The sequence below is a fragment of the Ochotona curzoniae genome, unplaced genomic scaffold, assembly GCF_017591425.1.
Source record: "Ochotona curzoniae isolate NIBS_2020 unplaced genomic scaffold, NIBS_Ocur_1.0 patch153, whole genome shotgun sequence".
In the NCBI taxonomy this organism is placed as follows: domain Eukaryota; kingdom Metazoa; phylum Chordata; class Mammalia; order Lagomorpha; family Ochotonidae; genus Ochotona; species Ochotona curzoniae.
In genome coordinates this window covers 82,654-95,777 of record NW_024466699.1, presented here as the reverse complement: position 1 = coordinate 95,777, position 13,124 = coordinate 82,654, and the positions used below count along the sequence as shown (strand labels likewise).

Sequence of the window (13,124 nt, the reverse complement as noted above, 5' to 3'; positions counted from 1 at the left end):
TTCCGTCCAATGATTCACTCCCCAAGTGAGCTATGCCAATCCAAAGCCAGGAGCCCCTTCCGGGTCTCCCACGCAGGTGCAGGATCCCAAAGCTTTGGGCTGTCCTTGACTGCTTCCCCGGGCCATAGGCAGGGAGCTGGAAGGGAAACGAGGCTGCCAGGATAGAACTGGCGCCCATCGGGCATGCAAGGTGAGGACCTTAACCACTGCACCACTGCGCTGGGCCCTTGATTGTTTTTTATAAATTCAACACCCAGCACTAGGTTGACTCAAGAATGTAAATGAATAAATGCCCACTAAGAAGAGACTGCTCAGCTAATTCCCCAAACCTGGAGTGCACTCTGAAATCAAACTGATTATCATCTTTCTCTTAAACCTTGCTTCAGTTTTCATTCTGCTTAAACACAATCATACACTTTTACTCAGAGCATACTAAATTCTGTCTAGTATCACCTGACTATTCTTTCAGCTGACCATCTCAAATGTGAAAATGTGAAATGCTCCCAAGCCCTGAACCTTCTGGCATGCTGACAAGATGCCACAAGCAGAAAATTTCAAACTATGAAACGTTCTGTGCACAGAATTGTTAAAAACACTGTATAATTGACCTTCAGGTTATGTATATATGAAACACTAGTGAGCTTCACTGTCCCGACTCAAGTCCCATCCCCAAGATATAATAATATATATATGCAAATATTCCAAACTCTGAAAAAAAATTCAAAATTTGAAGCCTGGTGAAACTGGAAACGCTCAGGCCGGCTGGCACCACACGTTTTTGTAGGGTATGCTTAACACGCACGGAAGAAGTCACCGATTTTCCTTAACACGGTCTCACTGGGTCATGTCAGGGTGTACATCCCTAGAAGCAAGGGGTGACTTTCAGGTTCATTTTGGAAATGAAGTTTAAAATCTGAGACCGAGTCACCCAGAAAGCACACATCAGTGAACTCTGCCGGGAATCTGCTCAGCATTGCAGCCCAGCTGCAAGTCCCTGTTGCAGGACATGAAATACCATCTTTGCCTGGAAGCATCTATAATCCTCCAAAAATATCTCTCCATTGTAAGATCAAATCTAACATCTTAAGGGAAAAAAGAAAGAAAAATTTAAACCCAATTGTTTTGCTAATGGAATAAAGTTTTATCTGACAAAAAAATCTAAAAGAAGAAAAGATACCTTCCAGCAGTTTTTTCTCGGAAGCCAGTTTAGAAGCCGCAGTAGGAGCTTGATACAGAAAGTCACAAAGGAACGTGGACTGGGAGGCCTCCTGACTTAATCCGCCCTCGGAATGAGTGTCATGTTGGGGGAAATCTAGAAAAAGGTGCAAAATATAAAAGTTATTTTTCCTTTGCTTATAAATATGGAGATGAGTTCAATAACAGCACCCTCAACTTTACCAAAAAATAAATATAGACACTTTTATCTTTCTTTGCATAAAAATTACAAATATGCACTTATGTAACGCTTAGTATTCATATATGAAAATCGGATTTAATTTTAGTGGAAATGATTATGCAGGATTAACTATTTTAATCTTCCATTTATAAGATTTGACAAATATAAAAGATGTATGCCTAAAACTTTTTCTTGACATGATATAAAAAAGGTCTCAAGTATCCTCTATCATTTGGGTAATTATATTTTTCTTCATTCTAATAGTTTCGTGCATTACAGAAGCAAGTGAATTCGTGCGTCCATTTTTATAAGGATGTATTAGAAAAGAGCAGGTTAGTGCAAGGATGGGCGCAGACCTGAGAATTTGTTGTGGTAAAGAAATTCCATCTGCAGACTCTGCCCAGCCTTCTTGGCCAGCAAATAGGGGGTGCTGTGAACAGGGTCTCCAGTTGCACACATGACGTCTGCTCCACTGAACAGCAAGGCCATCGTTTCCAGAACATCAGGTTTCACAACAGCAGCACAGAGAGCCTACTCATTAGAAGAAAACAGAGCTTGAAAGGCAAGAAAGTATGATTCTAACACTTCCCATCAGTGAAAGTCTGGTGGCACAGTCATGGAAGAAGGCTGCATTACTTCTTCCTAAAACACTCATCATGACTATGGCCTGAAGGAGGTAGCAGGCAGACAGCCCTGTACTGTATGGACTGAGAGGTAATGTAAGACCTCCAAGTCCCAATGCATTGCTTTGGGACTGTGAAATCCCTTCTAAGCCCTCCTGTGAGCAGTAGAAACACTGTTACACTTAGCCAAGTTGATAATGGTTGCTACTCATCTCAAATGTAATAATAACATTTCCCCTAACTGTGAATATTTTCTGAACTATTCGGGATTGGTAAACTATCCAAATTATCATTGTGCTTTGAGAATGTGAACTATTGAGTGCAAGGAAAATTCAGTATCTTCGTTTTGTGGGGAAGAGAGTAGAGAGAAGAGTACATGGAGGCACTGAAACTAGCAAATGCATGGACCAAACCATGCATTTTTTGCTTCAAAATAATAAGCTGCCCTCTCCTTTCTTCCCGTGATGTCAGTCCTCATCTGTCTCATTGTTGGTTACTTCCGTTACTCCCAGGAGTACGTGGACAGTCTGCTGGTGAAGCTGTCTGCTGTAATGCAGCTATTGGGCAGTCATTAGCCAGCCCCTTGAGCAGCTGAGGGGTCCCAGGATGAACCGCAGGCACTGTCCAGAAAGCCCATCATTACGATTCGTACTGTGGTGTAGCTCACCTCCAGAATTCACTTCAAACCAGCATCCAAAGGCCTGAATTCTTCGTTCAGACTTCACGTTAATCTCCTGGCTGAACTAGGACCTATTGTTCCTGGAACTGGCACTACTGTCATCCCTTTCAAATGCCTACAGTCTCACTTCATGTATATTTCCTCTTACTCTGTCTTGTCATGTTATACTTTTCCTTCAAGTTGTTGGATTGCGACTATTTCCATTTAACCTTTTGATTTTACTGTTGTTACCATGAATAAAGAGGCAAATCTATTTACTATCAGAATTGTATCTCCAAACTAAGCATACAACAGTTACCAAATACAGTTCTTTAAAAAAAAAAAATTTAAAAACAGTCAATTTCAAAGGGCCTAATTGGAGATAAGGGCTGATACATTAAGCTCCCCCAAAATTGAGAGAGATGTGTTTGACTGGTACATAATTTAGAACAATCTAATGGCTTGGCTCTTAGTAAATATGTGGCAGGCCAACAGGATCCCAGTGAGAGAATCAGTAACTAGCCAGTTATAAGATTTGTATTAGCATCAAGTAGAAAAGGAATGTAAGGAACATATGGCCTTGCTCTCTACCAATTACCTTCCCAAATTCATAATTTAACTTCTTAATTTTATTTATTTAAAAGAGCACCAGAAAGAGAAAAAAAGCAATGAGCTCATCCATCAGCTAATTCATTCCCCAAATACTCATCATTTCGGGCCAGGCCAAAATAAAGAGCCAAGAATTCTATCCAGGTCTTCCCAGGCATGGCAGCAATTAGAGCCTCTTCCCAGAATGCACAGCAGCCAGGATCTTGGTAAGAAGCAGTGGTAGCATCGTATCCCAGGCATGCTGAGTGCAATGTCCTCTACATAGTTAAGTCATCGAACTCCAGTAAAGAGGATTTGTTTAATCATAGTCAATGACATCTTCTTTTAATTCTACAGCTTATAACCAGACAGTTATTTTAATGGTGCAATCAGCATCCTTCAAAATGCTACACAAAAAGATTCCATATCTTTTTTTTTAATTTATTTTTTATTATCTTTATTGGAAAGGCAGATATACAAAGAGGAGGAGAGACAGAGAGGAAGATCATCCATCCGATGATTCACTCCCCAAGTGAGCGCAACGGCCCATGCTATGCCAATCCAAAACCAGGAGCCTCTTCCGGGTCTCCCACGCGGGTGCAGAGTCCCAAAGCTTTGGGCCGTCCTAACTGCTTTCCCGGGCCACAAGCAGGGAGCTGGATGGGAAGTGGGGCCGCCGGGATTAGAACTGGCACCCATATGGGATCCCAGGCATGCAAGGTGAGGACCTTAACCACTGCACCACCGCGCCGGGCCCAAAGATTCCATATCTTAGTAACAACCAACATCTAACCAAATGATTTCCTGACATCTTGTTTCATTCCCTTCCCAGCTCAGGAACTTATCTATATTTACTGTCCTGTTTAAAATTAGCTAGTGACCTGATTTTACTAGAACTCTCACATAAATGAAGTGGGAAAACTAATTTGTGGAGAACTAAGCCAGAATACAAATACAAATCAATTTGATACATTTTATTTTCATAGGGGCACAACAGAATTTATTTTCAATAATGTTCAGCCAAATGCTGCAAGAATAGGAATCCTTATCCAACAGCATTATCATTAAACTTATAGAAAAGAACTGATAAATGTGAAAACAAAAACAAAAACCATGTGAGGCTTAAAAAATCCTGCCATGACTCCACTGGATAAACCATAAGTTGTTAACAATAAACTCAGTAAACTATGGCAACACTGGTGACATTGTCAGCAACATATGAATGAAGTTATGACTGAACTCTTAAATCTAAGACATTTTGATGTTTGAAATTTACTTATTTATTTATTTCGACTTACTTGAAAGGCAAAGACCAAGCCAGAGGCAGGCAGGCAGCAACAGGTCTCCTAAACCCTTGTTCACACTCCAGAAATAAAAGCTGAGGCTCGACTAGTCTGATGCCAGGAGCCAATAACTCAGTCTAAATCTGCCAACTAATTTGAGTTGTACAATAGAAAACAAGTTGTACATTAGAAGAAACACAGGATTTGAAGCAGGCAAGCCCAGATTCAAACTTGGGCATTCCGATATTGAATGCAGGTATCCAAAGCAGCATTGTTGAGTCAAAAATCTATCCCACTTTTTATTTCTTATCAGACATCCTGGTACATGTTTAAAGACAATCTAGCTGAGGTCTAAAACTATGGTGGACTGAATACCTTATTTAATTCTTCTTTAGTGAGAGATGCCAAAAGGGTCCTTCTGAATTTGCCTTCTTTGTATTTCTGAATAATGAAGTTTTTTCTCTTTTCCACTGGTGAATCCATGTGTAATTCTTCATCCTTTTGAAGATTACCAGCCCAAAAATCATTTGCTCTTTTGTTTCCAATGATGATAAAAAGCTTAATTGTCAAAAAATAATAAAAAAAAACAGTTCATAGACATATTTTAATCTGCAGAAAATTGACTCACGCTACAAGTTAAAGCATAAACCAATATAAAATACAAGAAAATACATGAAAGATCCAACTCATTTGAAAAGATGAAGTGTGAAAGTCATACAGTAGCTATTTTTAATACAACTTAGCTACTTTCCATACTGGTAAAAACTTAGGCTAGAAAGTAACTACAAGCAATGCCAATTTCAGCAAAGTATTCTTCGTAACTTAAATGGAGACAGATTCATGTACAAAGGCTGAATACGTGGTTTGATGTGCTAGTGGGACAGGAGCAAAAATGAAATAGCAGAGAGCCAGTTGGACTCAACCACAGTAACAGAGCGCAGCAAATGAATCGTGTCTTTTGCTCAGTATTTACTCTCCCCTTTCTAATGTTTTATCAAGTCTGGGTTATAAAGGCTTTTAGTTTAATTGTCAGAAAGCTGTCACATCTGTAAATGTAGTTTTTACCTTTTTACTTTTAAAGAAAAATTATCATATAGTGTAAAAGAGTCATGACTATCAATCAGGCTATAAGCCATTTCATAACGTGCTAACAGCTCCATCAAAGAACCCCTAGAGCTTCACATCACCCCACGGCATTCCTTTCCCACAGCCTCTGTGGTTCTGGCCACACACAGTGGAACTCACCTCTATGAGTTCATTGCTCCAAATGCTGGCATCCATTTTTAGACTTCTCACCTTAGAATCTTTTGGTCCCAACGATCTATGTTGTCCTGGAGTGTAACAGAAAAAGTATTCCTATTTCAAAGTGTAGGTAAACTTTAACTTTCTCTAAGAATAGTAAATATATTTACACATATGTATGTGTGAATGCACTTTCCCACTTAAAACACCAATATCCACTTTCCCACGTGACAGCAACACTAAGAACAGCAGTGGCCAATTACACAGCAGTCATCACTACACATAATCATATACCCTACAATGACATAAAAGTACACTTTAAACGGAACATACTTGCATTAGAGATACATGACTATGTAGGAGTCTGAACCTCTGCATAGGCACAGGCATATATACATACATATTAGTACCACAGGTCATTGAAAACCTTTTATACTGAATTTCTTTACCTCCCAAGATTTTAAAGGCATGTGTTTAAATCACATATTTACATAAAAATAATTCCAGATATGTTCCTCTTACACCAAACCAGCTACAACTCTACTAAACATGAGTGTAAAAATATGGGAATCTGGGCCTGGCAGCTAAAGTCCTTGCCTTGAACACACTGGGATACCATATGGGCGCAGGTTCTAACCCTGGTGGCCCGATTCCCGTCCAACTCCCTGCTTGTGACCTGGGAAAGCAGTTGAGGATGGCCCAAAGCCTTGGGACCCTATACCCACGTGGGAGAGCTGGAGGAAGTTCCTGGCTTCCGGCTTCAGATCGGCGCAGCACCAGCCATTGCGGTCACTTGAGGAGTGAATCATGGGATGGAGGATCTTCCTCTCTGTCTCTCCTCCTCTCTGTATATCTGACTTTGCAATGAAAATAAATAAATCTTAAAAAAAATATGGGGGTCTATTTGGCATAAACTTTATGAATGGGAATATCTGCATCTGATCTTGGAGTGCCTAAGTTCCAATTCTGTCTCCATTCCCAACTGCACCTTCTTGCTAATGCACATCCTTGGAGGCTACAGGAGATGGCTCCAGTAGCAGGATACCTCTCACCTATGTGGGATACTGCAATGAGTTTTTAGCTCCTGATTTTGTGCCTGCCGCCACCCTGGATGATCTGGGCAGTTGGGGAAACAGTAGATGATATCAACTCATACCTCTTTCTCCTCCCTGTCATTCATAAATAAGATACTGTTTATTCTTTATACTACATTTACAAATGGAAGAGAGTAAGCACCCAGTATTCTATTATCTTTGATAACCCTATTCAAAGCATCAGTAATTCCTGGGCAGCTAGGCTGCATCTCAAGATTTTCATGCTAAGAGAAAAACAGGTACACAAGATATAGTCCTGGGTCTATATTACAAATCATTTGTCCCATGAGCAGTAAGCGTTCATTCCTCTTTCCTTGTAAGCAAAAATTTCTTTCTTTTCCTCCTCTAGGGTTCAAATGACTTTAACACAGAAAGCCCTAGAATCCTGAAGGCAGAGATTTGCACAGGTTTGCATTTTTTAAAGATGATTTAAAGGTTATACCATGAATGAGAAAACTGGACTCCTGTAGGAAGAGACAAAAGGGACAGCAACCACAGTTCATCAAGAACATACAGAGCCTGGGCAGAACAACTAAAGGGAGGGGACAGATATGAAAAACAAAGAGCTGGGGAGATGCCTGCGGGCTTTAAGCAAAGTAAAGCCCAAGGGGCTCTGAAGTTTCAGACTTGAGTACAGGACAGACAGTACTCCTTATGATCAAGTAGAGAATGCATGAAAATGTGCAGCTTCAGGAAAAGGGCTGAGGGCAGCATTTTTTAGTAAGCCTAGGAGGTAGATTAATTACATGAATTTTGTATCCAACAGTGAGAATCATCTGCTTGAAAGAGAGAATTGTACTCCAAGTAGTGGCATTGCTCAGAGGCATCACAGTGAGAGAGGGCTCAGGAGGGAATCCAAGATAGCACACTGCCTTCATGAGCATGAAGAGTCAAAAATGTGACCTGAACAACAAGGACAGACACCACCGTACACTCATAGAGGAAGGGATCTTGGAAAGCGAGGCAGGAGGGAAATCCCAGGCAAACATGCCAGTCAAGGGCGGAAACACAGCTGAGCAGGCAGAAACGGAGAAGAAGCAACAGATACTGGAAGTGCAGTGAAAGTGCTTCACTGGGAAGAAAAGATGATTGAAGAAAGCTGAAGAGAAAGTGCATATGAATACTCCTGGGAGGATACCATCTGTGAAAGGAAAAGGAGCCCACAACAACAACGCCTAAGGAAGAACAAAAGATTTTCAGAAAGCTTGCCAATGTCAAAAGACAGAGATAGTGAGCAAATTCACATCACGAAACAGAAGAAACCACTTCTGTATATTATGGCAGAGAGAGGCCTGATGGGATGAAATCCTCAGGAGAGGGGACAAAAGGACAGGAGGACAGCAGTGCCCTAGGACCACGCAAACACTCTCTTTTATTTTTTTTAAAGATGTATTTATTTTTATTTGACAAGCAAATTTTACAGAGAGGAGAGACAGGAAGACAGAGATCTTCCAGCTGCAGGTTCACTCCCCAATTGGCCAAAATGACCACAGTTGAGCCAATCTGAAGCCAGGAATGAGAGCAGCATTTTCTGGTTCTCTCACAAATGTGCAGGTGCCCAAAACAGGAGCCATTCTCCATTGCTTTCCCAGGTCCTACACAGGAAGCTGGATCATAAATTGGAACCCATATTGGATGCCAATGCCGAAGGATGGGGATTAGCATTCTAGGCTACAATGCTTGCATCAGCATGTCTCTTTCAATAGGCCAGGCAAGAGAAAGGATGGGAAAATGCAAAGCAAAGGATGATAAAATGATGTTGTCTTTGTCGATACTATTAGTTAGTTGGTAAAGAAACTCATCTTAGTAAGCTAAGATATGGAGACTAGAACCCTACAGAAACATTAACAAAGCTATGAACAATGTCATGTAAGCCAAATGCCTTGTCTTTGCTTTTGCTGAAATAGATGTTCCTCTTTTGTGGTCTCTCATTGAAAGTTGAGCCTTGCACTTAGCTCTACTATAATTACTATTTATATATTTGAGAAGAATGCGTCACAACTTATGGTCTTGCCTCTTTAATTCTCTGAGTAATAGAGCAGCTGGTATTGTAGGTGAGTTCTTTATGTATAAAGAGGAAGAACAGGTGATGGTAGTACTGGAACTTTCTCTAAGGTCTCTAAACACATAGCTAAACTGGGTCCACTTCTCTCTAATCACTCAAACACTCATCTGAGCTCCCAAACACACCTGAGAAGTTAGGTAGTCAGGGAGAAGGACAAAATAAGAGAACCAGCCATGGTACCTATACTTTTCAAAAATGTCTATAATGTGTTCAAATACTTCTATGTACATATTTTTATGGGAAAAAAAAGGAAATCTGGTAATAGGATGTTTATTGTACAAAACAAACTTGATATGAAAAATAAGTATTAAAAAGAGAAAAAATGGGCAAGTGTTCATGGAAAGGTTCAAGCTTGATCAAAGTGTATTATAAAATCCCAAAAGCACAATATTGACGTTTAAAAAAAAATCTTATGGAGGCCGGCAAAGTGGCACAGTAGGGTCAGACATTGTCTGCAATGCCAGCATCCTGTATCAGTGCTGGCTGAGGTCTGGCTGCTCCACTTTCAATCCAGCTCTCTGGTAAAGGCACCTGGGAAAAGGCAGAGGATAATACAAGTGCCTGGGTCCCTAGCACTCGCATGGAAGATGGGGATGGAACTTCAGGCTCCTGGCTTCAGCCTGGCCCAGTTCTACACACGTGACCACTTAGGAAATAAACCAAAGAATGGATGATTGTTATGTCTCTTCTTCTGTAATTGTGCCTTCCAAATAAATAAATAAAATCTTAAAAAATTAAAAACTCATACACAGGGCCAACACGATAGCATAATGGTTAAGACCTTCCCTTGAAAGTGCCGGGATCCCATATGGGTGCTGGTTCTAATCTCGGCAGCTCCACTTCCCATCCAACTCCCTGCTTGTGGCCTGGGAAAGCAGTTGAGGATGGCCCAAAGCACCCATGTGAGAGACCTGGAAAGAAGTTCCTGGCTCCCGGCTTCTGATCAGCGCAGCACCGGCTATTGTGGTCACTTGGGGAGTGAATCACTGGAAGGAAGATCTTCCTCTCTATCTGTCCTCCTCTCTCTACATCTGCCTTTCCAATAAAATAAATAAATCTTATATAAAAAAATAGAGACTCACACATGTACCAGCAGGCAGAAAATATTACATGTTTAACAAGTTATTTTTCCACACGATTCATGAAGAAGAGAACGTTAGAACAAGGCTTTCAAAATTGATTTAAAGGGACCAAGCTTGTCTTGGCTTTACTTTTCACAGTCATAAGTAGGATGCATTATAGAGGACAACAAAGAACATTCAGTGCCAATCTGCCACAACGTGAAGAGGAGCATAACCTAGCACTAATTACCTGCACACTTCTTACAGATGACAACACAGAGATTGATGGACGCCCAGTCGGGATCTGGAGCCTTGCAATCTGCACAGCTCCTGTTGGATTCATTGAACCAGATCTTCTCGGCTACTTCATAATCAGAGAGAGTTTCTGCTATTGATTGCTGCACAGCTTCAATCCAGTCTTGTTTCTCTTGTTCAGACTCTGCTGTAAAGCTGAAACAATTAACGCTTCTGCATTATTGATCTCCCTTATAAAGGTCAATTAAGCAGCATGCTCGGTTTGCATACTCATTTCACTCACAAACTAAACAGTAGCGGAAAAGAATACCTTCCGGAGAGATCGGGGTTGTCTTTACTGTTAAAAATCATCTAATTTACCAAATCCTTTCTTTTTTACTTTTTTAGTTTTCTATACTGCTTATGACTTTGTTCGTATAGTTTAACCAAGATTAACACGTTTTTCTAATCAGGACAGAAAGGATTGCTTTGTTAAATCAAAAGCTTAAATGAGGGACCAATGCAGTGGTAGAGTGTGCTAATCCTTTGCCTGCTGCACTGGCATCCCTTATGTGTACGGGGTGCAGTCCCAGTTGCTCCACTTCCCATTCAACACCCTGGGAAAGTAGGGGGTGAAAACCTCAAGTTCTTAGGATCCTGCACCCACATGGGAAACAGAAACAATCTCCTGGCTCTTGGTTTCGGAGCAGTTCAGCCATTTGAGGCCACTGGGGGAATGACCCCAGCAAACTGAAGACCTCTCTATCTCTCCTTCTCTCTCTGTAAAAGTTGCCTCTCAAATAAAAATAAATCTTACAAAAATACTAAAATAGAGACTATAGTTCCACAACAATGATTATTAATGCAATCAATAAGAGACTGGCATAGTTTCAGGACTACAGCAATATCTTGCCAACTAATCAGGCCACAAGAGTCAAAAACTTGCTCCATAAACTGATTTTTTTTAAGATTTAAAAATATATATATTTTTTAAGTTAGAAGAACATCCATATGGTTTTAAGAAACCGAGAAATCAGGAACATTTTTAAGTGATTGCTTTTCTAACAGATTTCTAACTCATTTTTAGACCTGTTCAGATGTGTTCAGATTCTGAGTGTGCATTAGGTGTTTAATTAAAGAGATACAACTTCAAAACAATACTTCACCTCCAAGAGCCATTTACTAGTATCTACAATAAACTAGCAAATCCGTTGTGGTTTACATTCAGTGCCCCCCAAAAATTCTCACTCACACTAAAATGTTCCAAAGAAAAGAATGCTTTAAAATATATCAGTGCTTCAGAAAACCTATGAAAATTTTGAATTAAAACATGTGTTCCTTGTTGCCAAATGTCCTGAAATCCTTGCTGTGTTTGTTTATAACACACAGTTTCCAACTGGTTTACATGTAAGCCAACATATTAATGGACAAGATGGACTGTATGTTTGAAATATTATATAATTTCATTGCTATTCTAGTGTTAATACACTCATTGACTGTGTTCAGTTCTCTCCAACGATACAGTTAAGGCCAGAATCTGCAAACAAACAAATACAGCTCATTGTGCTTCAAGTGATCATTTTTCTCCCGACTCTGGCCACTGGACATAATCCAACACACACAAATATGTAACAGGTCTGATAACATTTTTTTACATTGTTAATCCATTATTAGTCTTTCAAAGTCTTAGAAAAATAGCCTGTGATATACACACCACTGTATTATGTTCACCATTTGTGATAAATTAACATGGTTGAACTCATAAGAGAACCATTTATGCAACCTGTATACTCAAGCTATGGGAAACATAATAGGACATTAAAATACATTAAGTACCTTAAATTTCCTGTTTTCTTGTTATAATGATTCAATTACTAAACTGTTTGTCACAAGATCTATAAGATAATGCTAAAATATCTGAAGCAGATAGTACTATGAGGTCCATTAAATTCAGTACAATTCCAAGTTGGGCTCCCTGAAAGAAACTCTGAAGCAGCTGTAATTAGATAAAGCTTAAAGGAAGGAGTACATTTGATGGGCCTAAGAAAGAGTAAATAAAGTGCCAGTGCCATGGCATAGCTGGTTAAGCTTCTTCCAGGAACAACCCAAATGGGCACTGGTTCGAGCCCCTGCTGCTCTACTTCCAAGCCAGCTCACTGTTAATGGCCTGGTGCTTGGGCCCCTGCACACAAGTGCGACACCCAGGAAAAGCTCTTGGATCCTAGCTTTGAATCCATCCAGCTCCCGTCATTGCTGCCATTCGGGAAAAGAACCAATGCATGCCCTTATCTCTCCATTACAGCTCTGCCTATCAAAAACAGTAAGGAAATCTTTAAAAAAGAAAATGTAAATAATAACACAATGATAATACAGCATCCTTTTTTATTGTCCTCCTTCTGAATATGGAGGAATCTGACACATATTTGCTGAGAAAAAAAATTAATACACTAAGTCCACTAAGAAGAAATAGCAAGAACAGACACAACCCATATTTCATGTGAAAAATATTTTTTCCAGGTTACTCAGGTCACTTTTACAAGCTATTTTAATATGCTGGCTAAAATTAGAGAAGAAATAATTTGGAAAACAAATAATTTTAAGTATCTCACAAAGAGATATATGTCACCATGACCAAAATAAAATCAGACTGCCCCAAATACTCTTGTAGTTACATAAACACAAAATGTTTAAAATTAGCTTACCTAAAACTCCTATAGGGAGTGATTATCTCAAATGATTGTTTTACAGTTTTGTCCACTTGTTTTACATTTGCCACATTCATAGGAATGACAGTAATGCCCAGTCCACTCTTAAAATCCTAGTTTGAGAAAAAACACAAAGAAAATTATTTTAGAAAGTGGGTTTTGGGAGTCAGCGTTG

At 39.8% G+C, this 13,124-nt stretch overlaps 1 protein-coding gene across 3 annotated transcripts in view; it reads right to left on the bottom strand.

Moving 5' to 3' along the window:
• LOC121166504 (arf-GAP with Rho-GAP domain, ANK repeat and PH domain-containing protein 2) overlaps positions 1-13,124 on the bottom strand; it is a 172,104-nt gene that overhangs the window by 77,410 nt on the left and 81,570 nt on the right. For all 3 annotated transcript variants that reach the window (XM_040995670.1, XM_040995669.1, XM_040995671.1), the window contains exons 10-15: positions 12,947-13,062; positions 10,261-10,460; positions 5,794-5,879; positions 4,924-5,106; positions 1,753-1,927; positions 1,178-1,312 (exon numbers count right to left, since the gene is read on the bottom strand). In XM_040995670.1, the coding sequence (XP_040851604.1) occupies positions 1,178-1,312; positions 1,753-1,927; positions 4,924-5,106; positions 5,794-5,879; positions 10,261-10,460; positions 12,947-13,062 (895 nt within the window). The remainder of the gene's footprint in view (positions 1-1,177; positions 1,313-1,752; positions 1,928-4,923; positions 5,107-5,793; positions 5,880-10,260; positions 10,461-12,946; positions 13,063-13,124) is intronic.